We start from the raw sequence: 27,858 nt of genomic DNA on the forward strand, positions 1-27,858 counted from the left end.
TCACAGTTTGAGAAGCACCGATGTAAACTATAGTTCCACAATTTTGTCGGATAATTTATCAATCTTCGAGAGTTTATTGAAATGAGGTCCAAAAATGTGGAAACATCAAATGTGTGGGATATATACCACTTTGTACCCTTCTCAGATGGAAAACTGACACATTCCAATTTTGCATCTCCCTTGTCAAACCTGTCTGGCTAAACCAGTACTGGGGCTCACCGCTCGTCCTAGAGAGAGCCCTGCCATCTCGTGGCTGGAGACGGTAACCGCAAGACAAAGCCGCGTGCTGGGGACCGCCGTTCTGATTGGACAAAGACACCCTTTCTCCGAGGTCTTCTCGTCAGTTCTCCCTCTTCCCGATAAGACCATTTTAAAGAACAAACTGAATTTTGGGAGGCGGTGGAAAAAGGGTTTCTTATCACTGTTTCAAAAGTGCTTCCAGCCCTTGGCAAAAGTGTCCGGTTCGCCAAAGAATCACTTTCCACAGTATTTTCTAGAAGGAATGGTGGGAGATGTGAACGTCTCTGAGGGAAACCCAACATTCTCATTCAGAAGGCAAAGAAGGATTGAAGTGAGGCTGTGGATTTCAACACACTAACTTTTCCTGGTACTTGTAGGCGAGGCAAGTGCCTTAGAAGCTTAAAGCGAACGCTTACTCGAGTGGAGGGAGGGGCGGGCTGCGCAGGTAAACTACAATTCCCAGCATGGCAGAGGGGGCGGGTCCTACGGCTGCGCACACGGGCTCGGGACTGTCATGTGATTTCAGCATGGCTGTGTTCGCGGATTTGGACCTGCGAGCGGGTTCCGACCTGAAGGCTCTGCGCGGGTTGGTGGAAAACGCAGCTCACCGTGAGTCTCCCCGGTTTTGTGGGCCGCGGTACCTGCCTAGCCTCGCTGCCTGCCAGACCATCGGGCCACGTTCAGGAGGGACTCGAGGGCCTGTCCTCGTCAGGTCTCCTGGGATCGCGGGGATGTCCTGGTAGCTGATGCCGCCGCGGTGTTGCTCTAATCCCGGGCGCGGGCAACTCGAAGGCACTTGGGAGCTGTTACCGGGTCTAGCTCCTTCTCCCCTGCAAATTGGAAAAACAGGCTCTGAGAGGATGGGAGATTGGCACAGAGCCCCAAAGCTGATGGATGGCAGAAGCTGGGGCTTCCAAGTGTATAAGTCTCCTACACCGTGCTTTTAGTATCACCCCTTTCTGCCTCACGGCAGTGTCAGAACAATTCGGAAAATTGATTACAGACGGGGAATGCTGTGGAAATTCAAAGGGGGGGGAGCGTGAGGGTGACATTGTGGGAATAATATTATTAAAAAGAAGGGGAAGTAGGGGGAGGAGGAAAGACGTACTAGGCGGGTGGGAGGGGAGCCTCATGGCCAGAATGCTAGTTATTCATATTTGAATCCAAGGGCAGCAAAGCCCTGAGAGATAAGACCCTTTTTAGTTATTGGAGTTAATCATGACTGTTGTCTTCTTCCTTCCACTGCAAAGTGTGGGGATAGAGAAGTTTAAAAATAAGGAGGTTTCTGTGGAGCCTGTCAAGTAATTGATGCTTATTAACTATTTGAGGGGGAAGAAGGAAAGAGGGAAATCAAACAAACTGATGAGAGAGAGAACCATTCTTCTGGCATTAATATGCAATATCTTTTAATACTAGTATCCTGTCATCGGCATTGATATTTAAATAACTTAAAGATAGGAGTCATGATTCAGACATATTTTTGGTAGTCCGAATGTCCAGAACAATGCTGTATTGAGTCTGATAAAGCAAGGCCCTGGTCTCAGAAAGTTCCCAATCTGCTGATGGTGGGCAGTCTGATAAAGCAAGGCCCTGGTCTCAGAAAGTTCCCAATCTACTGATGGTGGTCAGCGAAACCTAGGTTTCGCCCTAGGAAAAGGGCCTCTGAAGGAAGTAGAAAGGATAAAAAGCAAAAGAAATGAGCGAAGAAAAAGGTATCATGCTAATGAGACATCACAGAGGTCAAACAGCCCTGCCTCTGTGTCAGGCGCTGCTCTGAATCATCCTATGCTTATTATCCTGTTTATTTCTCATAACAGTTATGTGAGGTAAGTTCTGTTAACACCATCTGGCAGTTGAAGAACCTGAAGCTTGAAGTTCAGTAACTTTTAAGTGATAATACTTAGATTTGAAAGCAGGCAGTCTGACACCAGAGCCCATACCCACAACCACTGTTCTTACTGACCCCTAATCTTGACATGAATTGAGCTGAGCCTATGTGTACAGGAAAGAGGTGGTTACGTTTAACAAGAATGTTCAATTTTTCTTTTCAGTTGGCTATTCAGTTGTTGCCATCAATCATGTTGTTGAATTTAAGGAAAAGAAACAGGTAAAAACAATTTCTGAGGTTAATAATAACCAGCATTTACTGTTGTTTTTGTTTATATCAGTAATGTGGAAGCTACAGATGAGCGTATTTCTTAAATGCACTCTGTTATGTACTGTCGTATTTTGTATGTTAAAACAGTTGAGTCAATGCAAAGTTTTTTGTGAAGTACTAGGGCATGGTGGAAGGATTCTCAAAGTTGAGCTGATGTTAAATAACTTTCAATAATTTTTATAAGTACATTGTTATTGACTGAATTGTAATCACAGTATTTAATCCTTTTTGTTTTACTGACATGGACTCATTACTAATTGATTTCTCTCTTAAACATGCTCATAAATGGGTATATTTCTCTTCAGGCCAACAACTGTACCTTTTAGATTATTTCAATCTAAAAACAATTTTTCATCCCTCCTATCCATTGATGTTCCCAGCTGCTTCTATGATCTCCAGATTTCTTCCTTTAAAAAAAAAAAAAACTTATTTAGTGTTTCTGTGTACCAGAAATTAACTTTTCTGAAAACCCATTTTAAGTTTTCCATTATGCTTCATTCTGTTAATGTGTACAATCTAGGGTGACTATGTATTGTTTTTTGTAGGAAATTGAAAAACCAGTAGCTGTTTCTGAACTCTTTACAACTTTGCCAATTGTACAGGTGGGTATTTTGTTATTTAAGAACCATAATAGCTATTCAAATATCCCCAGTTTTATGTAGGGTTCTCTAACCTGCACTGTTCCTTCCTCTACCAGTCTTCTTCACAAGACTCAGCTCTTCCATGAAGCATTCCCTTACTATCAATTCAGTACTTCTTTGATGGTCTTTTTTCCTAAAGTCCTATAACCTTTAAATAATCTCATTATGTAGTTTAACACGTGTAAATCTTAATTTTTCTAATTATATTATAAATTCCTTGAGAACGAAGACTAGCTTTTACTGATTGTCACTATCCTTTATTTCTGGTACCTTTTAATGACTACTTTCCACTGGTAAAGAGGAAAATCAGTCACTGGTATTTTGAACTTTTTTGATAGAATGTTTTTGATTATAGGGAAAATCAAGACCCATCAAAGTTTTAACTAGACTGACAATTATAGTTTCGGATCCATCTCACTGCAATGTTTTGGTAAGTTAATTTTTCTTCTTTTTGGCCTTGTAAGTTGTACTGGTTAATGTTGAATCTCATTCCCTACTCTTTTTTTTTTTTCAAGATTTTATTTATTTAATTGACAGTAAGCACAAGCAGGGGGAGCAGCAGACAGAGGGAGAGGGAGGAGCAGACTCCCCACTGAGCAGGGAGCCTGATGTGAGGCTTGATCCCAGGACCCAGAGATCATGACACGAGCCACCCAGGCGGCTTGAACCTCACCCCTTTCTTAAATCTCCTGCCCCCAGATATGATACCTGCCTCCTCTCCCTATTCTCAGAATTCACATAGCATAACAGTCTCTTCTACTCCTGGCACATATATAGGGATGCCACAGTTAAAGAATCCTTTGACAGCTGTTATTCATTGAACTCACATGAACCAGACATAGTGTGGGTGCCAGGGATATTGCTGTGAATAATACAGACAGAATTGTTGAATTTATAAAGGCTACAGTTTACTTGACAAGACAAGCACTGAACAGATAATTAAGAGTGAGGAATATTTAAAAAGTTGGAGGTAATAAATAAAGGATTCTCCAGGAGTGTGTAATGGGGGGGGGGGAGCAACCCGAGGAAGTTGATGTTCTAACTGGGGCCAGAAGAATCAGTAAGTGTCATATAGGTGCTGAGCAGAAGAGAGAGTGTTCTCAGACAGGATGGATTAGGCGCAAGTTCTGGGTCCCAGGAAAACACGGTGTTTTCTGGGAAAGGAAACAACACCAATAAGGCTAAGTCTCGTGAGCTGGCGAACCTGGGATGAGGTTAGGGAGCTAGGTCTGGGTGAGCAGTTGGAAACCCTTGGAAGTTTTAAGTGAGGGAGTGAAATTATGATGTTTGCATTATAGAGAGTGGATTAGAGAGGTTGAGGGGATTTGAGAGGCTTGGTGGGAGGCAGAGGATTGACAGGATTTAATGGTCGATTGGATGTAGTATGAGCACTCCCTAGCATGGCCTGATCAGCCTCCTAGGTAGACGGTGCTACCTTTTCCTGAGACGGGACCTACAAAGAGGAGCAGTTTTAAGGGCATCGTGTTGGGACATGATGGGTTATTGTGAGGATTCCAGTGGAGTTTGTCAAATGGGCAGTTGGAAAAAGGGGTGTGGCCCTCAGAAGAGTGGTCTGATTAAAGATACTAATTTGGAAGCAGTCCCTCTGTAGAGAGTAAAGGAAGTCATGGCAATGGATGAGAATCCCTGGTTCATGCGCGACGTGTGAAGAGAAGTTCCAGGACAGAGTCCTGAGGAACTTCGGCATTTAATGGTGGAGTAGAGAAGGAGAAGCTAGGATTGGAGACTGAGGCGGGACTGTGAGAAATAGGAAGACAATGAGGAAAGCGAGAAAGGAAATGTGAGGAAGGGTCAGCCCGCATCGGTGAGCCCAAGTAGTCCAGCAGGAGAGGGGCTTAAACGTGTCTTGGAATATTGACGGGGCAGTCATTGGTTGCCTTAGCAAAAACGATCTCCAAGGAAATGATAGGGATGTGAGGAAATGCAGACAGTGTGTGACACTGACTTTGCTTGCAGAGTTGACTCCATAGGGGAACAGAAGGCACAGGGAGGTTGGTGGATGAGAACCTGCTGTCTGGGTTTTGTTAGGTGGGGGAGAAGACTATGCCTGCTGATAGGAAGGATCTAGTGAAGGAGGGAGAAAACGAGATCCCTGAGACAGGAGCAATTTTATCTTGAGCTGGAGTGGACTCTGCTGCCATAGAACAGGAGTCATTGAGAAAAGGCTGGCCTCCTTTATAGCGATGAATGTTGCTTAAAAAAAAAAGGGCGGGGGGGAAAGCTGAATTCTGGTATTTTATACAACTGCAAGGCAGGGTTCTGGTTCTCTGGGCTCAGATGGACCTAAAGGGAACTGACTTTAGATGGATCACAAAGATGTTCATTCTCTCTTGTTATGTGCATCCTGGTGGCCCCTTTTTGTCCCCTTTCCAATGGAGAGTGGGCAACCAGAGGCATCCTGGGTCCTGACTTTCTTAAGACCCGGAGCCTGCCTTGTGTCAGCATGTCTGCCCAGCAGCCCTGCCTGCCTGTTTCAGCTTGTCTTCACCCCTCCCCTTTCCTCCTTGGAGTTTTAGAATGCCTTTCTTTTTACAAAATAAGAGGTAAAAACTTTAAAGGTGCAAACAGACAAAGAAGAAGAAATATCATGTATTATCCCATCATTCAGAGACCGTGTTTAAACATACAGTTGACCCTTGAACAATGCTAAGGTTGAAGGCACAGGCCCCCCACCCCTACCCCCATGTAGTTCAATACTCTTGTATAAATTTTGACTCCCCAAAAACTTCACTACTAATAGCTTCCTACTGTTGACCAGAAGCCTTACTAATAACATAAACAGTTGATTAACACACATTTTTTATGTTCTATGTATTATATACTATATTCTTACAATAAAGTAAGCTTGAGGAAAGAAAATGTTATTAAGAAAGTAACAAGAAAGAGAAAATACATTAACAGTACTGTACTAGATTTATTTAAAAAAAGAATACGTGTATGGGTGGATCTGTGCAGCATGAACCCATGTTCAGGGCTCAGATTCATAGTTTCCCAGCCTGTTCGTATACGTACACATACAGTGTTAAGTTTGAGATTTTCATTTTTAAGCAATAACTATTTGATATATCCCTCTCCTACCGTCAGGTATTTTCTTGCACATCTGGCATTTTAATTTATATTTAATATTATTCTTATTGTGAACCTAATCATATCATGCTTAGTATGTGTATTTCTCGACTCACAAAAAAATGGTGAGTTCCATTGAGAGCCCAGACATATGCCTTAAATGAGTTCGTATCCCCAGTGCCCTGTACACAGTAGGTGCTCAGTAAATGTCTGGTATCCTTCTCCACTCGCTTGTAAGAGCAAGAGCTATCCAATTTGATTTTTATATCTCAAGCACAGTTTGGTACACAGTTAAAGTAACAATGTGGGAAGGAGGAAGATGGGCGGGATATAAAGTCTCCTGTGCTTAGGCTGGCTTTTCTGTCCACATACAAAACAAAGCAGAAATGACGTGTAAGAAATGTTACGTGATTAAAATAAGTGCAGCTAGACCACGAGTCAGAATTCCATGTGTACACTTTTCATTATTGTACAATAATACTCTTTTTGTACTGCCAGAGAGCAACATCTTCCAGGGTCCGGCTGTACGATATCGTTGCAGTTTTTCCAAAGACAGAAAAACTTTTTCATGTAAGTAACAGATCATGAAAGAAAATAGTATTTATTATTTCATGTAAGAAGTTTGATGTTCTGCTTTTCACTCTATCTGGAAACTTAAGATTTTTCATTTATACTTGGAATTCTGGAATTTCGCAAGGGAATGCTGAGGTGGCATGTGTTGCTTTGTTTTGTTTTGTTTTGTTTTATTCATCTTGCTGGGTATTTGCTGGGCTCAGACTGAAAGAGTCCCTCAGGTTTTCTTCTGTTTCTTTACCTCTGCTTCATTCATGTATTCATTCATTCATTTGAGACGGCTCTTTGGTAAATGTTGGTCTGTCTCCTTCAAAGCCCTGAAATCACTTCAGTTTCTGCCCTTTGTGCTATTCATTGCCGCCTGTGAGGGAAGAAAGGTGCAAAGTTGTACTGTGGCGTAAAAGATCTCTCTGTTTTGGCTTTCTCCTTTGCATGCTCTGAGGTGCAGCCCACATGCCAACATGATCATCTCAGCCCTTAGTCTTCCAGAAGTCCTTCACAATCAGCCATCTGCCCATACTCTTCCCCTTTGTGCTCCTTGGGCCTTTATGAATTTATTGCCATTTCCGTGACTTTTCAGGAAGGAAAGTTGTTGAACATGTATGGTCATTTTGTCAAGTTGAGACAGAACACACTGGGTATTTTATTTGATTTTTTTCACTCTGCGCATTTTAACTGATTACAGGAAAGAAAAAAAACAACTGTAATGGTTTTTCAGGAATATGTTTTACTGTGTAAAATAGGCATAGCTGCTTTTAGAAAGTTCTGAATGTTGTTTTTATCTAGATTCAAGAAAATAGCCATCTACCAAAACTATATCCACCAAATGGATACTGCAGGAAAAAAAAAAAAAAGTACTGATCTTTGATGTTTTAATTTTATAGCCTAGTTTATTTTTAAACAAAATCTATTGCAAAATTATGGGATGATTTTCCTTGAGTTTATCCAGTAGATGGAGCTGTTGGCTAAGGAGGCTGATGTGTGATTAAATTTAGTTTTTAAGGCAACTGTCAATTCTTAATTGTTTGTATTACTTCAAGGAAACAGCACAAATTATCTATCTATCAAATTATCTATCTATTTTTTAAAATTTGGTGACGCCCTTCATAAAATGCTCAATTATAGTAATTCTCAAGAATTTTGTTTCAGAAAAAGGTGAGTAGGATCAGGTGGCTCTCAGTTATCAGAAGCCCCTGTGGAACTTTAAAAAGTCAGGCATGTTCCGATCTCTACCACTGGAGATTCGGATCCATTACATTTAGGGTTAGAGTATCTGGTCTTTGTTTTTTTCAAGTTCCACTGGAGATTCTCATTCATTGTTGAAACACTAAAGAGGAACATGAGCATATCCAAGTTCATTAAATAGCAACTTAGTTTTGTTACTAAGTAATAGCAACTTAGTTATAATGTAGACTGAAATTTGGCAGCGTACCTAAATTTTTTTGCCCATTTATTTTTTTAATTGATTCTGAAGTGCACGCAATGTACATTCCATAGTCATATAACATGGTGGGGAGGCATACATTTCTATATCCTTCCGAAGACTTACACACATTTATTATCTTTAACACAACAATCCTGGGAATAAACAGGACAGATATACTTTATTACCTTCATTTTTTAGAAGAGAAAGGTGAGACTTAGGCTAAATGATTTGCTTTAAATTTCAGGTAGTATGTAGGAAAGCCAGGACTTTTGGGTTTTAGAATACATTAAAATTTCATTTAGCTATTTTATCTTACTACAGTTGACCCTTGAACAACATGGGCTTGAACTGCACAGGTCCACTTTTATGCAGATTTCTTCAATAAGTACAATACAGTGCTATAAATGTATTTTCCTTATGATTTTTTTAAAGATTTTATTTATTTATTTGACAGAGATAGAGACAGCCAGTGAGAGAGGGAACACAAGCAGGGGGAGTGGGAGAGGAAGAAGCAGGCTCATAGCAGAGGAGCCTGATGTGGGGCTCGATCCCATAACGCTGGGATCACGCCCTGAGCCGAAGGCAGACGCTTAACCGCTGTGCCACCCAGGCGCCCCTCCTTATGATTTTCTTAATAACTTTTGTTGTCTAGCTTACTTTGTTGTAAGAATGTGGTACATAATACATATGACATACAGACGTGTTCATTAGCTGTTTATGTTATCGGTAAGGCTTCTGGTCGACAGAAATTAAGTTTTTGGGGAATCAGAAGTTATACATGGATTTTTGACTGAGTTGGGGGTTGGCATTCCTCAACCCCTATGTTGTTCATGGGTCAGCTGTACTTGTTTTTCTCGGATTATCCAAAAGTGTGAATTTGAAAGCATGAACACATGCTTTATATGGTGGGTAGAACTGTCAGAAACACTCTGGAAGGTGGAATAAAGCTATAAATAACATACAAGGTATTTGTTTGGAATTGACTGTGCAGATATACTCAAAAAGTTACATGAAAACAGTTCCTAAAATTGGAACATCTTCCTCTTGTCTGTGCACATCTTTCCCATTCCTTAAGACGCAGTTAAAGTTAGCACTCTCCCTGTTTTCTATAGAAAATCAATTTTAGAAGATATTTTTCTTTTAATCATAAAGGTTTTACAAGTATATCATGGTTTGGAACTGGGTCAAATGCAAGCAATGTGTTGCTTAGCAGGTTATATTCTATAAGTGATTTTATTTGTTTGGTTCTTAAGGAGATTATCTAGAATTTAAGCAAGCATCCCTGTAGATGTGATATTCTAAAACTAAGGTCTTTAAAATGAGTCATAAAAGCATACACACACACACATATGTTAACAGTTAGTAGTTTAAAGTCTAACCACCTTAAATAGCATTGTTTCCATGGGAAATAACATGATTTTCCATTCGAAGTATCTGGAAGATGTCTCATGGATAAACCCTCCCTCTCCAAAGTTACCCCAGGGGATAAGGCAGAGATGAAAGACTGTAAGGGGAGTCCATTAGCCAGGACTTCTTAGGATGGGAGATGGCAGTGGAATTTGGCAGACGGCATTACGTAGAAGCTTCGGGAACTTCTGAGTTAGTTACTCCCATTTAGTATTTAAAGCGACTGAACAGGGTGAGGAGGATTAAAGTTATTTAGTCCAGTCGTCTTCAAAATACTTGATTTTGTACTCTGTCAATTTAAAAAAAAATTTGAGTCTTTATCCACGGTACCTTGTTTATTTTCTTATAGATTATGTGTATGTTCCATTATATCAATGTGATTTTTGAAATAATATACACACAAAACAAATTTTAAGAGAATGAATTAAAAAATAAATGGAAATGGAAGGTCTGTTTTCTTCCTTCGAAGAGCGCTATTGTAGAACATGCTGGCAACACCTGAGGCTCTTGAGGGAGAGGGAGTACCTTTCGAGGCAGTGCTGCTCAAGCTGTGGTCTGGCTCCACCAGCTTCAGAATTGTCAGGGCTGTTTCTTAACATGCAGGTTATTGGGCCCTACTTAGTACTGAATTCATTACCGGGAGTAAGGGCTGATAATTTCCATTTTAAATAAACTCTTCAAAGGAGTTATGTACACACTTCAGATTGAGAGGCCCTGTTTATGGACATCTCTCTTTTCTCTGGATAAGTCTGGCTCTCCCTTGTGTATTATTTGTCATAAAGTACCAGCGTGTTAACCTGACACCCATGAAGGGGATTTGGGGGAGACTGAACCCTGACCCTCCTGTTCCCCCAGTTCCATAGAATGAAAAGTAAATGTATTTGTGGGTATGTGCAGTTTGGAGAATATGTCTTCCTTAAATCCTCACAGGAGTTCTTAGCCAAAAAAAAATTGAAGAACGGTTGGTATGAATTCATATGCAACTTGGCAAAACCATTGTAATCAGGTTTTTAACTGCAAATATCATTTGAACATAATTTAATCTGTTTTAGTGTTGTAGAAAGTATATCATTATAATGTAAAATTAGCTGTAATTTTATAGTTCTCTAAATGTATCAGTTAAACATTTGGATTAATAGAAAGTTAAAGAACAAAAGAATTCAGTTTGAGACATTTTAAGTTTGAGGTGTCAGAGGGAGCCAAGTAGAGCTGTCCTTTGTAACTGAACGTTTATTACAATATGTGTACTTACGCCAACACAAGAGATAGTTTTTCATTAGCTACTGTTATATAAGAGGGGGAAACGAGCAATACACCTGTTAAAAAGTAACCAAATAAGCTAGCTTTACTCGGGGGAAGAATGCTTAACGGACTTTTAAAAAATGAATCTGCTTTTTTAAAAAATGAAAAACAGTAGTAAGTTTAAACGGTTTACAAAGGGATATGCATTGAAAAGTACACTTTCTTCCCACTTGAAACTCTCCCTTTTCTCCAGAGGCAACCACCCCTAAGTTTTTGTGTATCTTCTCAGCAGTAATTATTTATGTACTCCTTCTTTCATTCCCCTCTTCCTCCCTCCATCCTTCCTTCCTAACGCCATGCTTTCTTTTTTTTTTTTTTCACCTAATAGTATATATGGTTCCATGATATCAATTAGAGATGTACCCATTCCCTGGAAGGAGTCCGCATATTCTGTTGTATAAAGGAACTATAATTTATTGAAATAAAATAAAGGGATATTTAGTTGTGTCTAGTCTTTTGTGATTGGTATTGCAATGACTGTCCTTGCACCAGTATTCTTAAGCATTTGTTGGGTATAAGGCTATAGAATATATTTCTAGAGGCTCTCTACAGGATACATTCCTACAGGAGAAATTGCTGATGTGTGCATTTAAAATTTTGATGCCTGTTGTTAAGATACTTTTCAAGACTGTACTGATTTAAAGACCCCGTGAGTGCCTGTTGATCCATTCTCTTGTTAGCCGTGGATTACTGAACTTTTGGATCTTTTCTATTCCGAAAGCTTAAAAATGGTGACCAGAAGCTGAACTTGTTATATCTTCTATTCAGAGCTTTTCACCCATTCTTATCAAATTTTCAGTGAGTCTTTTATGAGGCGGACAGCTGTAGCAATAGGGATGGGGCAGATTCTTCACGAGCCAGGTGTTTCTGCCAAAACCGCATTACTTCCCAGGCTTACTAAGTTACTATGACTGTCTAATGCCAGGCAGCCTCTCATCACTGCTTGCTTCCTAAAGCCCTGGAGTGGGGGTAGGAATGACCAGAGTGGGAATTCTGAAGAGGAGAGGCAAGAGGTGACATTCCTGTCACTGCTAAAAGTCCACGCAGATCATGTGGGGGATATTATTACCTGCTCTTAGCCCTCTTCCTTACTCTGCCCTTCTCCATCCACAGCCCTGATGTTGGTTTGCCAGCATAGCCATCCCGGCATTTTGAATTTGTTCATCAAGCCTGTCTACACCAGCATTGTCAGTAAGGCTTATTTTTTAATATAGTGCAAAACAGCCAGTTCTTTCTGTCACTGGAAGTCAAGTAACGGCCGAGTCAGAGCCAGATGCGCAGCTTCTGCTGTGGTTTCAGCCTGTGCTCTTATGCTCGTAATCTTTCCCAGCTTTATTTTGCTTCTCTCATTGTTCATTTATCCTGTTTTCCCTATCTGTTTATTTTCTTTTGTATGTTTTTATTTTGTTTTTTGGTTTTTTTGTAAGCCATTTCAAACCTCTTTTGGAAGTATATGCAATGTATTGATCAATAAGCAAGAACAAAAATTAGAACAAAGGAAAGGGAACTTAAAAGTTGAAAAATGAGTTCAATTTCATTTGATTTGTAACAGCTCTGCTTTGACCACTTACGTAGACTATTTCTCTTTGAGTTGGAACAAAATGCCATCAGTAGGGCCGTGTTAGTATTCCTCCAGCACCTCAGTTGTCTGATAGGAGCCACAGGCCTGCGCCAATTCCTGACACAAAAATAATCTGTGGACTAAGTGGACCCTGCGTATATTCCTTTGGCTTGTTTTTCTTCCTGGATTTCAGAACGGTTAGTTGCCTCTTTCTGGAACAATCTAATGTAGCCTTCTGGAAACTGAGCCTCTCTTAGCATCCCATCCTTATGTAGCAGACCATGAGTTAGAGGGTCTCCAGGCTCTGTCTGGGGAGATGATCGGTGGACATATCACTGTGCTCCAGCTAGGTTACAATTAAACCATTCAAACCAAATGTGAAGGAGTGAAGAATCATTGACAGATATATTTCAACACCATTATGATGCCTATGGACTGAACCATATCTCTTTATATTTCTTTAAATCAGGTTTGACCAAATCTCCCATTCTTAATGTGTGCTTTTTTTTTCTTTTGGCTTTACCTGTGTTTTTTTTTTTTCTTGACAGGTTGCTTGTACACATTTAGATGTGGATTTGGTCTGCATTACTGTAACAGAGAAACTACCATTTTACTTCAAAAGACCCCCTATTAATGTGGTAAGTATACTTTCCCTTCTATATGTGAATCTGTACAAACCCGCATTAATGAACTGGAAAGGGGGCATAAGGATCTAGTGTTATTTAGAAGGAAAAACCGAAGGCTAGGTGATAAATAGGCAGTTTAGAAAAGAGGATTTCATTTTTGGAAGCTGACTAAAGGTAGAAAGGGAACTTAAAAACTATCTAGTAAATTATTAAGATGTTTTTAAAAGGCCTTAGTAGAAGCCAGAGTCTGTGAAGGATATTTTTTAAAAGGATAACCATAATGACAGACATTTAGAGCCTGAGCATTGAACACTAAGGGGATAGGGCAGTCGAGAAAGAAGAGGTAGTGGAAAAAATACAGAGACGGTTCCTGAGGCACCCGCAAACCCAGGTGGGCGGGCGGAGGAAGGAGCCAGGCATGGAAAGCCCAGTGGACAAGGTCCAAGTAGGATGAAACTCTTCCCTGAAGCCCACTGGTTCACACAGAAGCCCAGGGTGACTTTTATAATAACCTCAGAACATGGCCATGTGTTCAGGGAAGTTTTTGTTCCTGCTCCTGCAATAGAATTGTTCTCATTACCTTTCTACATAGTTTCTCTTGTTTTTCCCTACCCTTTATCTTCCATCTGTCACACCTTCTTGCCCATCTTCTTCCACCAGAAAGGTGGTGGGGCTTCAGCTCCGTGGCTGCCAGGTCAGTGCAGCTGTCGGCTGTTTGCACGGGCAGCCAGATCCTGGGGAAGGGTTAGGATGCTGTTTTAGAATAACGGCTTCCAAACCTGTCTCCCCTTCTCAAGAACTCTTCTCGAAGGAGACAGAGGGTCTCACAGACAGTCCAGATTCCATAACCAATCCTGTCAGAATTGGAAAATTAAAAATTTACGCACTTTTTCAAGATCGATAACTCCCCTCTTCTTCTGTCTCTGTAGAATCACAACTTCCTCGAGCTTTCTTTCGCTGTCGCTGCTGCTAAGGAATTGGCTCGATGCCAAGAATGGGGGACGACAGTGAGAGGAGAACATTGATCTATGTAGTGTGCAGAAATTGAATCCGTGTGGAAAAATTTAAGTTGGCTTATGTTCCACCCCTAAAAATATGCTACTAAAGAACTTGAAAAGCACTCAAAATTTTAGAGTCACGTAATGTAAAGGGATAACTATAAACCATAAACCAGCTCTTTTCTGATAAATACAGAGAGTGCTGCTCAACGTAAAACAATATATATTAAGCTCAAATCATTGTTTTCCGTGTTCTTGCTGATACTTATAAATAAGTAAATAAACCCTAAAAAAAAAAAAAAAACCCTGAATCATCACATTTTCGAGTTGGAGATCTGTGTTGTTTTTAGCAGCTCACCTATGCAATGTGGTAAAATGCACACTAGCAAGGAGAAGCCGTTCAGCTCATCAGTCACAGGGTGGGGACGATTCTGGTTGGTACCCTGTCAAATGAGATCTCTGAGATGCTCGAGCTACCTGCAGTTAAAGGCACAGACTGATACAGTACCCAAGGTGGTGGCAGTCTCGTTGGTCTCATCTGTTGTTCCTCTCCGGAGGTAGCAATCTCTGTCTCTAGAAGTTTGCCAAGGCTTTTTACCAGCCTCCAACTACCAGTCCAGTTTCCGGAGTTAGGTGGTGCAGCCACTCTGTAAATTGCTATTCAGCTTGCAACTTTTTTACCTTTGTCTTTGTCGTAATGAACAAGGAAGGCCGTTTTCTAGACTTCTTCACCTGAGAAAACCCACCTACGGTACTGTGTCCTTGGTTGGGAGGAGATAGTAGCATGTGATGGTAAGGCCAGGTTCATGGAATGGACAGACAGCAGTGCACAGCACGTAATGCCTCTTGTCCTACAGCAGTGGTAGGCGTCTCAGTGGCTGTTTAGGCGGGGGCTTTCAGTTGATTCCTTGTGAATGTGCCATACTGTTCAGCCCAGATTGTGAGCTTCTAGAGTGCACCAGCTATGGTTTGGGCCTTTTTAATTACCTCAAAATCTCGCCTGCAATGGATGCTCCTTAGAATTTGCCAATCGAATGAATATATGTCTAATTTAGCATATCAAGGTGCAGCCTCAGGAATGTGGCCAAATCCTGCTTGTCATCAGTGTTTAGCTGGCCGTTAGGGTTTGGTGGGAAGCATGGGCAGGGAGGGAAGTGGGGCACTAGGGCAGAGTGAGGAGGATGGCAGTGGGGACAGTGGCAGTAGGACCGCCCACCCTTCAGTTCCATCTGTAGGTTCAGGAAAACTGCTGTTTGATGGATATTTTTGGCTTAATTCCCACATATTTCAATTTAAGAATTCTGAAAAGTAAAAATTTGACAAGCGAGAGGGATATGCAGTATTTAACACAGTGTCTGCTTTTTTAAAAATCTGGTGTGAACATTTTACATATGTTGTTTAATAAAAACTAGATGATGGAGTGGAAGGAAAGGCTGTGCAAGATTATTTTTAGTCTTCATCTAGTGTAGAAGTAGGCTGTGGTGTGAATTGGTCAGGAAGCACCAAAGTCCCTGTTTATTCACCACCCATTTTTCATTTGAAAGAGAAAGCTGGAAACATAGAATAAGAGGTAGCTAGCTTATTGTTCAAGGCAAATAAGGGTTGTATGATATGTATGTATTATTTGTATCTAATAATATCTATTCTAGATATGGAGCTGTATAATTTTACATTAAAATATGGGAATACGTTCACCACGGAGGTATAGAACATGTGGTAAATGTGGGTAACAGTTATTAAGTCCCGGTCCTTGCATGCTCCTTTGGACTTGAGAGTAAATTTGTCTTTGGCCATGAAAAGTTAATAGGTTGACTTTATAAGGATCACTTTATTGGGCACAGATCTTAATTTGGATAGGATTTGTATCCTTTTCTTTTGTGGTCGTGAAAACCAGGACCATTAAGATACTTAATTCATTAGTCTTCTACCCAGAGGCCTTAAGCCATGCGACAGTTACCAGCTCAAAAGGTTGGAATGATAGGTTGGAGGGTACAAATCTCCAGTTATAAGCAGAATAACTTCTGAGGGTCTAATGTCCTCGCATGACTGTGGTTAATAGCACAGTGTTGTGTACTTGAAAGTTGTTGAGTATAGATCCTAAGCATTCTGTCACACACACACACACACACACACACACACAGTTGGCTATATTAACTATGTCAGGTGATGTATGTGCACATTATGTGAATCTGAGTAATCATTCCACAGCATATATGTGTATCAAATCATGGCATACTTTAAATATGTACAATTACGTTTGTCACTTATTCCTCAGTAAAGTTAGAAGACCACGGTTGGGTTTGTGAAGGAGGGCCCAGGAGCTCGAGCGGCACATCAGAGCACTCCATTTGTACAGCTTACAGCTCGCATCCCCTTAGTTCTCTTCACCACGAGCTTAGGGCACCATAATATCGGTTATGGAATTCCCTCTAAAATCTCCTACAAACCTCCTGTGGAGTCTAATAAGTAACTTGCATGGAGATCACAACTTTATCCTGTGATAGTTGGATTTCAAAAAATCGAATTCAGCTCCTCTTCTTAGACAATCAGGTGACTTCCCATTACTTATTTTATGGTGTAGGCACTTTCTCACCTGCTCCAGCCCAGCAGCTGTGGGGGGGGATGTGAAGTATCTCCACTCTGCAGATAAGGAGTCGAGACTCCGGTAGTTTGTGGCTCTCACTTCTCTCACAAGTGGACTTGGGAATTGTACTCAAGCTCTGATTCTAAATCCGCTGTCATTTCCCACTGGGTATTGCTATTTAAATTTACTTTACAGCAGAGCTCTTTGTTAAGCATAGAATAATTTCATATTTCAAAACGTGATCTTTGGAATTCAGGTTTCGAGAAGAATTTTTTTTAAGCAGCATATATCTTTACCTTCCTTTTAATTTTTTTCCAGTGTTACTGCCATTCAACAACGACTTCAAATTTATGGAGTTATTTCAGTGTGTGTATGTCTTATGCTCCCTGATGTTTTCCTCTCAGCACTTCCTTTAACTGCAATCCATTTCTGTCTTCATGGTCCAATTAGTCCCCACTGAGAAATGTCCAGTAAATAGTGTCTGAAGCAGTGAAGTTGTTCCAGGAATCATGCCATATATACTTGAGTGGGGTGTGAGTGTTCTGTAAACTTCATTTTTCATCACACATATTGTGAACCTAAACGTGTTGAGTGCTTTATCGATCCAGTGCTTAGACCAATGCTAGCGAACTTGCTGGTATCAACAGCTTTTGTGTGGCAAAAAAAAAAAAAAAAAGGTAAAAGACTGCTGAAAATCTTTTCACTATATCAAAGATAAAAGGCTAATCTCCCTAATGTCTAAAGAGCTCCTAGAAAATGAGAAGCTAAAAAACATGGATGAACAATCCCCCAAAAATGGATCAAGAATTTTTTTTTAATGTTTTTTATTATATTATGTTAGTCTCCATACAGTATATCCCTGGTTTCTGATGCAAAGTTCGATGATTCATTAGTTGCATATAACACCAATTTGAAAAGACATTTCACAGGAAAGGAAATACAAATGGCCCTCAAAAGTAAAAGATACTTCAATTCATCATAATAGGAAAAATTCACATTAAAAGGACCTGTCTAATTGGCACAAACCCAGGAGTTTGATGATACAGTTTGCCGTAAGGTTGCGGGAAAGCAGGCATTCTCTTACTTTGCTCTAACAGTGTAAATGGAAACGATTCCTTTGGGGAAGTGGGTAATTTGGCAACAACCATCAAAATTACAACCGCTTTCCCTCCTGAACTTGTGTATTAGTTTCCTGGGGCCACAAACTGGGTGGCTTAAAACAACAGCAATTTACTGTCTCACACTTCCAGAGGCCAGAAGTCTGAAATCAGGATATCATCAGGATCCTGCTTCCTAAACCTGTAGGGGAACCCTTCTTTTGCCTCTTCTTGGCTTCTGGTTTGCCGGTAATCTTTGTGGGTCCATGGCTTGCAGCTGTGTGACTCCACAGTCTCTGGCTTGGCCTCGCAGTGTGTTCTATCTGTGTGTCTCTGTGTCTTCACATGGTTGTCATGTTGTAAGGACACCAGTCTTGGGATCAGTGGCCCACCTGGCTCCAGTGACCTCATCTTAACCAATTACATCTGCAGCAACCTTGTTTCCAAGTAAGGTCACACTCTGAGGTACTTAGGGTTAGAACTTCAGCATACCTTTCAGGAGGGTGGGTGGGGGGACACAATTCAACCCATAATACTCGAGTAATAAACACTACAGATACACTGAAACAACCCAAAGTCTATCAGTAGAGGTGTGGTTTATTACCCACCATAGCTCTACAGTGAAATACTAGGCCTATATAAAACAGAATGCAGGAGTTAGGAGCTGACACGGAAAAGCCCTTGAGTCAGAGCAACAATGTGGTAGGCTTCCTTTTGGGTAAGAAAAAGGACAAATAATATATATTCATATTTGTTTATGTTTGTATGAAGACACTCTGGAAGAAGACACAGAAATTAATAGAAATAATTATGGTGATGGGTAGTAAGGAGGGCACGTATTGCATGGTGCACTGGGTGTTATACGCAACTAATGAAGCATCAAACTTTACATCGGAATCTGGGGATGTACTGTATGGTGATTAACATAATATAATAAAATAAAATTTAAAAAAAATTATAATTGTTAATAAAAAAAAAGAAATAATTATGGGACGTGGGGATAGGGCAGATGGGAGCAGAGATACAAATAAGACTTTTTATTGCTTTCTTACGTTATTTTTCATTTGTGAATTATATGAACAAATTACCTGTCTTAAATAATGATACCCCAAAAGGATGTTGAATCCTTTTGAACTCAATAAAGAATTTTTATGAAATTAACAGAGAATCTGTATATTGTCCTAGTAATCAACTCTCTATTTTCTTCCTGTCATCTTAAGCTTTGCTTCGTTTTTGGAATTTTACCACTGGTTTTTCTTGATTCAAGCATCACACACCTGCCCTTGGTTTGTAGCAGTCATTATGACTGTTATTTCTCATTAGTAAAGAAATCTGATCATCTGCCTGTTCCAGAACCTTGGTCAGAGATGTGAACAAAAGCCAATCAGGCAGGCACTGTCATTCTTTATGAAGAGGCTGTTAGGAACAATCATTTGAGGAGCTGAAGGCAATTTACATTAGAATGGTCTTAGAAGCAGTCCCAGGTAATGAGTCTGTATTTTATCCGTCTAAAAATTTAAAGTATAGCATTATGAAAGAAATATTCACAACCTTCAATAGCACATTATGTATAATTTCTCTGTCTCAGACTTTTCTTAGCTATTTAAAAGTGAACTTGATTAATGTACTAAGAGCGAAATCAGAACTTTTTTCTTAAAGACTAATTAAGCTGATGATTGTCCTCCCTCCCCCCCCACCAAAGAGAGGAGTTTTTATTTTGATATCATCCCTAGAGGGGCTAAAATTTTAGATACAGTTAGGAATACTTTATGACCTGGTCCCCCAGTTCTGTGTATCATCCACATCTTTTATTTCCCCTGTTCTCCATCCTACTGCCTTGTGTTTTAGTTCAGCAAATAGAAGGATGAAGAAAAAATTTCAGCTTCTTTGATTAATTAGTAGTTTTGGTAAGAGAAGTAGCCAAGGGAATATTTGAAAATATGGCTGAAGGAAGTGTTTTGGTTTATTGAATAATTAGCCACGTTCATCCTGGTTCCTTTTACATGAATAATCCCTAGTGAACAGCATTATTACATAACCTCTTTTCTATAAGCTACTATTTATCTACTCAGAATATAACTATTTTAAACACTTCTTGCATAAAAGGCAGTTCTACGTTACAAAGAAGTATCATGACATCAGCTCTCAAGCCGTGTACAAGACAGGCAGGGAGACCGAGGTGCACGTTTAACTATGGCACAAAGAGTATCATCACAGACACCATTCCTAGAAATAATCAACACAAGCCCAAAGATTAGAGGTGGGAAAAAGCTGTCAGGGAAGATTGCAGTATGGAAAACAGCATGTAAATTTTAACTAATATCAGATATGTAAGGAGATCTACAATAAAATCTCAGAACCATAAGGCAAGAGGAAAAGTTAATGAAGGGAGGATTAGTGGATGAAGAAAGGAAATCTCTGTTCAGGGAGGGAAAGTAGGAGCCTTCCACGTAACCTGAATTAAATCAAGTTGGGCTGCCAGTTCTGGAAGAAGACTGGTTTTTCTGTTCCCTGTGAACATTCACTAGTAGACCTCCAGCAGCCACGCTGACCACTCCCCGCTCTTCCTCTGGGTAGTAGAAACTCATTCGCCAGGCGCTGCCCGGTTTGTGCCTGCTGCCCTTCCTTTGTTCATTCAGAAGACCACTGCAGCCAAGGGACTTCGCCCTGCCATGCTAATATCCTTCAGAGGCTCCTCACTGCTGAGTCTGCCTGCAGTCCTAAAAGACCTGCACAGTTGGCCCTTCCCATCCTCCTTAGCCTTCATTCTTACCACAGGGGGCCCCCTCACTCTGTCTTCCCCAGCCCATGACCTCCTCTCCATGCTCCCCCACTCCCCCTCCAGCACTAGAGCCTCTCCATCCATGTACTCCTCCCTATGAAAATTCTCCTTTCTCTACTACTTACTCCGTTCCTTCCTCACCCACTCCTAAACTCCTTAATGGCACTTACCACAGTTGGAACTGTTAAGTTTTTGTGTAATTATTTGATAGTCCCCAAGAGTAAACTGTAAGCTCTGAAAAGGGAGGAACCATGTCAGCATTTGCTTACCATTCCCACACATAGTTGGCTGAACACGTATCTGTTGTGAAAGGATGAAGATACGGAGTTGCTTATCAGAGAAGATGGACAGTGTAGTGGTGGATTTCAGTTTTTTTTCCACCCCTTCCAGGCTGTTTTCTTACCTGTAGATGCCTACCTATTAAGAATGCCTTAAATAGGAAAGAAGTTTCTTTTTCTCCTGTAAAAGACCAAGCTTGTCTTGTGAGCTGGGCGAAATAGTCAAGAGCCCAGGCTTCTTGTATCCCTGAGCCCAGCCAAAATTGAGGGATTCTAGTAGTAAAGAAAAAGGGGAGAACAGATATTGGGGCCAGTTAGCAGTCTCTGCCACAATGCCTTAGAACAGTATCATAGGGTTAAATATACACGTAAGACTCTTAGCCCAGTGCCTGACACACAGTACTTCCTTCATTGAGCGTATGTAATAATTGACTCACCTGAGAGGTCTTCCCGCCCCTGTTCTTTGAGCTTTTTTTCAGCTCTTCATTTCTTTGTCTCTTTATTCTTGGGTCAAATTAATTTTTGGTTTTTGGTTTTTTTCGTTTACTGTGTTTGCAGTTTACCTTCAGTATAGGGAACAAATCTCCATTTTCCTTTTACTAGTTCACGGAGGAATAGCCCATCTGCCAGCCCACTGGGTCTTTGCTCTCCATAGCCTCCTCATGATTCCTGTTTATATAAAGTCAGCTTTCCACAGCTAAGAAACTCTTGATCAAATAGAGCCAAACCTCTGCCTTCTCCTGTGGATGGTGCCATTTGGGCATAAATCCACCTTGTTTAAGGCTGTGCCTTGACATGCAGGAGGTCTATGGTAGGGTTGAGGAGGGAGGTGAGGGAGAATCTTAGTAGGACAGTGTGTATTTATCCTTGACAGTTTATTTTCTTTATTTCCTGTGAAGGCAATTGACCGAGGCGTGTGCTTTGAACTTGTCTACAGCCCTGCTATCAAAGATTCCACAATGAGAAGGTACACAATTTCCAATGCCCTCAATTTGATGCAGGTCTGCAAAGGAAAGGTATGGTTCCCTAATTTCAGGACATTTTTCAAATCTAGCAGTTTTTTCTTATTATTAACACACTAGAATTGTTTGATTCCTTTCCCCTAAAGCAGAAAGTTCTCGAGGGCCAGAAACAAATTCTCCCATGTCAATGAGCCCTGCAAGTTTTAAGGGAAAGAAAAATACCAAAGGAAGAGTAATACAAGGGTGGGGGTGGAAGATGTGTTGAAACCCTTTATCTTCCCATAAGGAATTTGTGGTTTACGTACTGTGAAAAGAATGGTCTAGATAACAATAGTTTGTTGTCAGTGAGTTGGATTAAGATTATATGACCTTTTAAACTAGTTTTTTTTTTTTAAACTAATGCATCTTATGTAAGATCTGGTGGGAAGGCTTACTCTCTTTCTTATCCTATACGCTGCTGTTGGTCCTAAGGTCTTTCTTTGACTTTGATTCTTTACTTTTTCTTTAAAAGAAATTGGTATTCGTAGAGCCGTTAATGTTAAAAAGTGATTACTGGTTATTTGTATTAGACTTGTCAATTTTTTTTACATTTATCTGAGATTAATGTTGATCACTTTCTATTTTGTAGAATGTGATTCTGTCTAGTGCTGCGGAAAGGGTAAGTCTGGCATTAGTACTTTGTTTTCACTTTTCAAGTTATAAAACTTTGAAACATTTCTAGAGGAAAAATTAGTAGTATAATGAATGCTTATTGCATATTTTCATTTTGAACCCCCTGTGCTCATTGCAGTTGCCAAGAGTAAAATGTATCCCCAGTCCTTTAGGGCTGCAGGTTTTGTTTGTGTGAAGTTTTTTCTTTATACTGTTACAAAATGCTTTCAGAGTTCTTTTAGAAACTTTTGGAAACTTAAGAAAACCATCAAAATTATAAGGACTTAAATTGATGCGGTTGACTCCTTTGTTTTTAGATACTTAAGCATCCTCCTAATTTACTACCAATCAGATCACTGAAATGTTACGAATAACTTCTCTCCTATTTTTTGTTCACTTTATTTTAGCCTTTAGAAATAAGAGGCCCATACGATGTGGCAAACTTGTATCCTTTTCTGAGTTAGAAGTTGAAATGTTCTTTTAGGAAATTTGGAATTTGATGTGATAGTATAGTTTAAGAAGTTTTTTTTTTTTTTAAACCTTTTACTGTGAGTTTACCATTTAAAAATTTCAAAAACAAATTATATAGGTTGTAGAGAGCTTCATCCTTTTGTTTTCTGGGTTAAGGGTGAAATCGAAAAAGGGACTCTGTATTATAGAAGCTTAGAGCGAGTCTGTTCACAGATGCCTGTTGCATCCAGGCTAAGAACGGTCGGAGAGTGAAAGCCTCTCTTGGGGTGGCCAGGTGAGCTGGTATTGGCAGTCTTGTTTCCGTTAGTCCCTGTCCTTGGCTGACACTGGGTTGAAAGCTTTAATGGCCCCACCAGAGGACTGCTGTTTGGACTGTCTGAAAGTGACGCCAAGGCTGCCGTGTCCACCAACTGCCGAGCAGTGCTGCTACACGGAGGTGAGCAAGTTCTTCCAGGAAAAACACCATGTGCTCACGTTAGGAGCCTCATTGACTTTTACTGTCCTGTTCTGCAGAGCTCTTTAGGCTTGTCTTTGCTCAGCCTGTTTTAACGCTACCCATCAATGCTTCTGACCCTTCTCTTCAGCTTTACTCTGTGTACTCTGTGGACCGAACATGGTCTGCGTTACAAAAATGAGTACGGAGCATGTCTTCCAAGCTCCACATGTCTGTCCCTGTCTACCTTTGGAGAGGCCTCCCATCTCCCTTTCACCTCCCTCCTCTCTAGAGTGGCATGCTTCCCCTGCTGAAAATCACTGTTTGCAAGAACTGAAACGTGAAAAATTGATGTTAAGCCATTTATTAGGAACACAAAAACAGCAAATACATTTTCAAAACCCAACTAACAAACTCAAATAGTATCTTTTCGCATTTATTACAACTCGTGGTCCTTTTTCTCATATTTTTGTTTACATGCTCAACTATGTGACACTATATTTTTTACTCACATTTCGTTTACGTGTATCTACCTTCTCACCCTAATTCCACTACTTGAAGCCACTGAACTTCTTACTCATCAGATGATAAAAATTAAACTAGAAGTATTTGATATGCCAAGACTTCAGAGAATAAAAATGAGGTTTTATTAAAAGAAAAAAATTTAGAGGTGCCTGGGTGGCTCAGGTGGTTAAGTGTCCAACTCTTGTTTGGCTCAGGTCTTGATCTCAGTGTCGTGGAATTGAGCCCTGCGTCAGGCTTTGTGCTCAGCATGGAATCAGCGTGTCCCTCTCCCTCTGTCTCTCCTGCATGGTGCACGCGCATGCTCTCTCTCTCTCATAAATTAGTTAATTAATTAACAAAATCTTCAAAACATACTGTCTCTGTTCCTTCCCTTTAAAAAAAAAAAAAGAAAGAAAAATATTCACACTTTGGATCTGCTGTTTTATCTTTGTTCCCTCTGCGATTTTTAGCATTAGTAGAAGTGGGCACAAAGCGGTTTACTTGATATCACCTAGATGAATTTAAACTTCAGAATAGGGCTACATGTAAACTACGTTATTTGGTATATGAATAGGTGAGTTATTGAGGCCTTGTGTGTTGTGTCTAGATTTTAATGATCTGATCTCCACTTGGGAGAACTGATTCCTTTATTGACTTAACATAAATCACATGATTTTGCTTCTGTTTTCAACATTTTTAGTTTGAGATAATTGTATTGTATAGTCTAGACCCCATCACATATGCTCTGGGAATGGCCAAATTAATTAGAACTTTAGCAAGATTTTCTTGAAATTAGGAAATAGTTGGTTTATGCTTTGGTTGTTCTTCCTCTATTTTTGTCTGTTTTAAATGAACATAAGGAGTCATCAAGATTTTGGGTAACATTGGGGTGCCTGGGTGGCAGAGCGGTTGGGCGTCTGCCTTCGGCTCAGGGCGTGATCCTGGCGTTGTGGGATCGAGCCCCACATCAGGCTCCTGCTATGAGCCTGCTTCTTCCTCTCCCACTCCCCCTGCTTGTGTTAAAAAAAAAAAAAAAAGGAAAAAAAAAAAAAAAGATTTTGGGTAACAATTGGTGTTCCTAAATAGACTAAAACAAGAAAGGGAAACTAATAAGAAAATATGAGAAAAATATGAAGTTCTGCATTTGACTTCAAAAAACTCAGCTATTCAACAGAGGATATGTATAAAGCTAGGCTTTTATGGAAGCTAAACTAAAGGAAGCCTTATGGATTTAGGTAGCATTACCTTCCCCTTAGTGTGACAGTCCTAGTTTATGGCTGCTGTCCCTGCGGAATTAACAGCACATCTGGGGGATACATTACAATTACCTTGGTTTTAGTTGACATTGGGATCAATATTAGACTGCCCTGTGGTGGGTTCCTAAGATGGCTAATTCAGCCTCAGGTTACACTAGAAGAAATAAAGGAATCTGAAGCAAGGGGATTCAGTCTCACTATTACTCTCTGCGTTGATGAAGTCCCAGCTGGCGTGTGTATCATCTCGAGTGCCCCATTTCAGAAGGACAGCAGTGCACTGGAGCACTACCAGAAGATGGTTAATAGGTTCTTAGAGCGTCTGGAAACCTTATCATGAAATGATTGAAAGCAGTACTGGAAGGGATACCTGGAAACAGAAGACTGAGGACACGTAGTAGCTGCCATTCAACATTGGAAGTCTCCCTATAGGGAATCAGAATTAAGTGGGCCATCCAGGGTTCCAGAAACCAGTGAATAGCAATTCTAAAGAGGTTGTAGAGAGAGGGCGGAGGAGGTTGGCATTTTGATGACCTTGAGAGAAGTTTGTCCCTTTTATAAATTAAAACACCTTAAATAACTGGCAAAGATCTAATAGTCTTGGTAAATTAATCCTGATAAATGAGAAGGTCATGCTTACATAACTCTTTAGAATTGACTTGACTTTTATTACTTGAAACAAGAAATCTTGACTGAATTTATGTTCATCAAATTCTTTTGATTCTGTCTTCTTTGTAGCCGATGGATCTCTCCCTCTCTCCTCCCTAGTCCTTCCTTATTTCGTAAGGACTAAATTTGGATCTTCTCATGGTATTGTGGCCCTTCACAAGCTACCCCTCCAGCCCCGTTTCCCTCTAATTTTTTCACACTCCTCCTTCACACCAGCTTATTGTCCTCTAAACATACGAAGTTCTTAGTTCTCTCTCCATGCCTTTGCAAAGGAATCCTCTCCTCTCTTTTTCTTGTTCTGTATTCCTGGTGTTACTTCTGTTATGATACCTTCCTGATTGATCCAGGCAGGATTTCTTCTTATGGGTGCCTCCATTTCTATTACATTTGCCCCTGATGTGCTTTTATCTCTGTGGTAGGAAGAAGCACTGTGGTAGGCATCGCAGTGCCCTCTGTGGATGACACAGTGCCTGGCTCAGTAGTACATTTTTAGCCGAAATTGGATAGATTTAAGTTGAACTCTGCTTGCTAGCCTGACCTAACATCCAGTAATTCCCATTCTTTATCCATTGTCACCAAAATATGAGAAAGCTATAAACATGTGAGCTTGATTTCCTTCATTCACTTAACAAGTATTTATTGAACACCTGTTAGCTAACCAGGCATTGCTGGGTGTTGACAGTACTATACGATTGATTCTTCAAATGTACATCAATGACCTAGCGAGGAACCCAGATATGGTACTTGCTGTAAAATGAAGTAAGCACACGTCTTCACCATGGGAGCAATACAGTTGACCGTTGACCAGGCTGTCTTGATTCATCTGCCTTTCTACCATACATAAAACAGCTGCTACACCAGAGTTTGTGACTTGGGTCCTGGCTCCATAAGACACCGTGGACAGACCATTCGAGAGAACCTGCCCTGCAGTTTTACTCTTGAGTAATCCCTTTAGAATGAATTAGATGTAAGTAATATACTGATATTTGTGTATGTTGGGGAAGAAAAGGTACTAACAGTGAAGGACATCAGTATCCATAGCAGTTCATTCTGGTTTTATCATTTACTAATGTTGTAAGTCAAAGTAACATGGTGGTACTTGTTAAACCACATCTTTTTAAATCATGTCTTAACTTAAGGCTTATGGTTTCCCTGTTTGTTTTATAGAAACTAGAAAAACTGCTTTTGGAATTATTTCCACGGTGAAGAAACCTCGGCCATCGGAAGCAGATGATGATTCTCTTCCAGCTTGCAAGAAAGCCAAGTGTGAGGGCTGAAAAGACTCCCCAGCCTCTGTCAACACTCCCTTCTTCCCTTTGATAGTCCATCAGCCACAACAGAAATAAAACCTTTATGATTTATTGTTTTCATTCAGAGCTAGAAATCAGTAGTTGATAAAAACAGTTTTATAGTCAAGCCATCAAAATAACAAAACCTAGTGAAGTGGTAAAAAAGAAGACTGCCTACTTAATGAATTTAGATATACTTTAAGAAAAAATGAGAGACAAGTTTATTTATTTTTTGTGTTAAGTGATAAAACAGCAGTTGTAATTGAATAAGATGTTTCCATATTTCAGGAGACTCTTTAAAAATGTTTCTTCTTCATTTAAAAATACATGCTTTGCTGCTTTACTTGATATACGTGGCTTATTATTTTTTCATCTTACTATTCAAAAAGGGGTTATTTTGAGACCTATTAAGACATACTAAGGGCTTGGCTTTTAGTTGATTTATTTTTGTTGGAAGCCTCTCTCATTGTATTCATCAAGTCAGAGTTCTTTCTGGAAGAAATTGCTATAAAATTTGTGGAAGGAGAGAGAAAGTACATGTAAAATTACACATGGCCTCTTCCTTTGCTCGTTCTTACCTCCATAATGTTCTTGAAATAGAGTTCCCTCCTTTGAGTTGGAAGTCCCTGAAAACCTAATATTGATTTTCCTAACAGCAGTATTAAAAAGATCAAACCATTGTACTCAATCAACTTTGGAAATATTTTTTTTTAAGTAGAATAATTAAAATAAGTGGAAGTAGCCTTTTTTTGCAAATATCTGTATTCATGTTAATATAAAGAAAATAATTTCAGTGACATAAAGGGCACTATTCTGAGAAAGAAAAGATAATTTTTTAAAAGAGAAAACTTTGTTATCGGTCTCAC

General features: G+C 40.0%; 1 protein-coding gene across 2 annotated transcripts; it reads left to right on the plus strand.

Moving 5' to 3' along the window:
- Positions 1–720: 720 nt before the first annotated feature.
- RPP30 (ribonuclease P/MRP subunit p30) lies at positions 721–27,340 on the plus strand. 2 transcript variants are annotated; one of them, XM_002917290.4, is made up of 11 exons: positions 722–849; positions 2,292–2,347; positions 2,944–3,000; positions 3,395–3,469; positions 6,625–6,696; positions 12,944–13,033; positions 21,660–21,776; positions 22,351–22,380; positions 22,781–22,818; positions 23,201–23,280; positions 26,871–27,340. In XM_002917290.4, the coding sequence occupies exons 1-11, from the start codon at positions 768–770 to the stop codon at positions 26,978–26,980; spliced, it is 807 nt and encodes a 268-aa protein (XP_002917336.1). In that variant the 5' UTR covers positions 722–767; the 3' UTR covers positions 26,981–27,340. The 2 variants fall into 2 exon arrangements, with proteins under 2 accessions (XP_034518828.1, XP_002917336.1); XM_034662937.1 differs by lacking the exon at positions 6,625–6,696 and having other exon boundaries at positions 721–849.
- The last annotated feature ends 518 nt before the right edge of the window (positions 27,341–27,858 follow it).

The sequence above is a fragment of the Ailuropoda melanoleuca genome, chromosome 6 (assembly GCF_002007445.2).
Source record: "Ailuropoda melanoleuca isolate Jingjing chromosome 6, ASM200744v2, whole genome shotgun sequence".
In the NCBI taxonomy this organism is placed as follows: Eukaryota; Metazoa; Chordata; class Mammalia; order Carnivora; family Ursidae; genus Ailuropoda; species Ailuropoda melanoleuca.

Coding starts and splice junctions, on each gene's coding strand:
- RPP30 (XM_002917290.4), top strand. CDS start 768: ATGGCTGTGTTCGCGGATTTGGACCTGCGAGCGGGTTCCGACCTGAAG. Junction 13,034..21,659: donor AAAGACCCCCTATTAATGTG/GTAAGTATACTT, acceptor TTTCCTGTGAAG/GCAATTGACCGAGGCGTGTG. Junction 23,281..26,870: donor AGCAGTGCTGCTACACGGAG/GTGAGCAAGTTC, acceptor TTTGTTTTATAG/AAACTAGAAAAACTGCTTTT.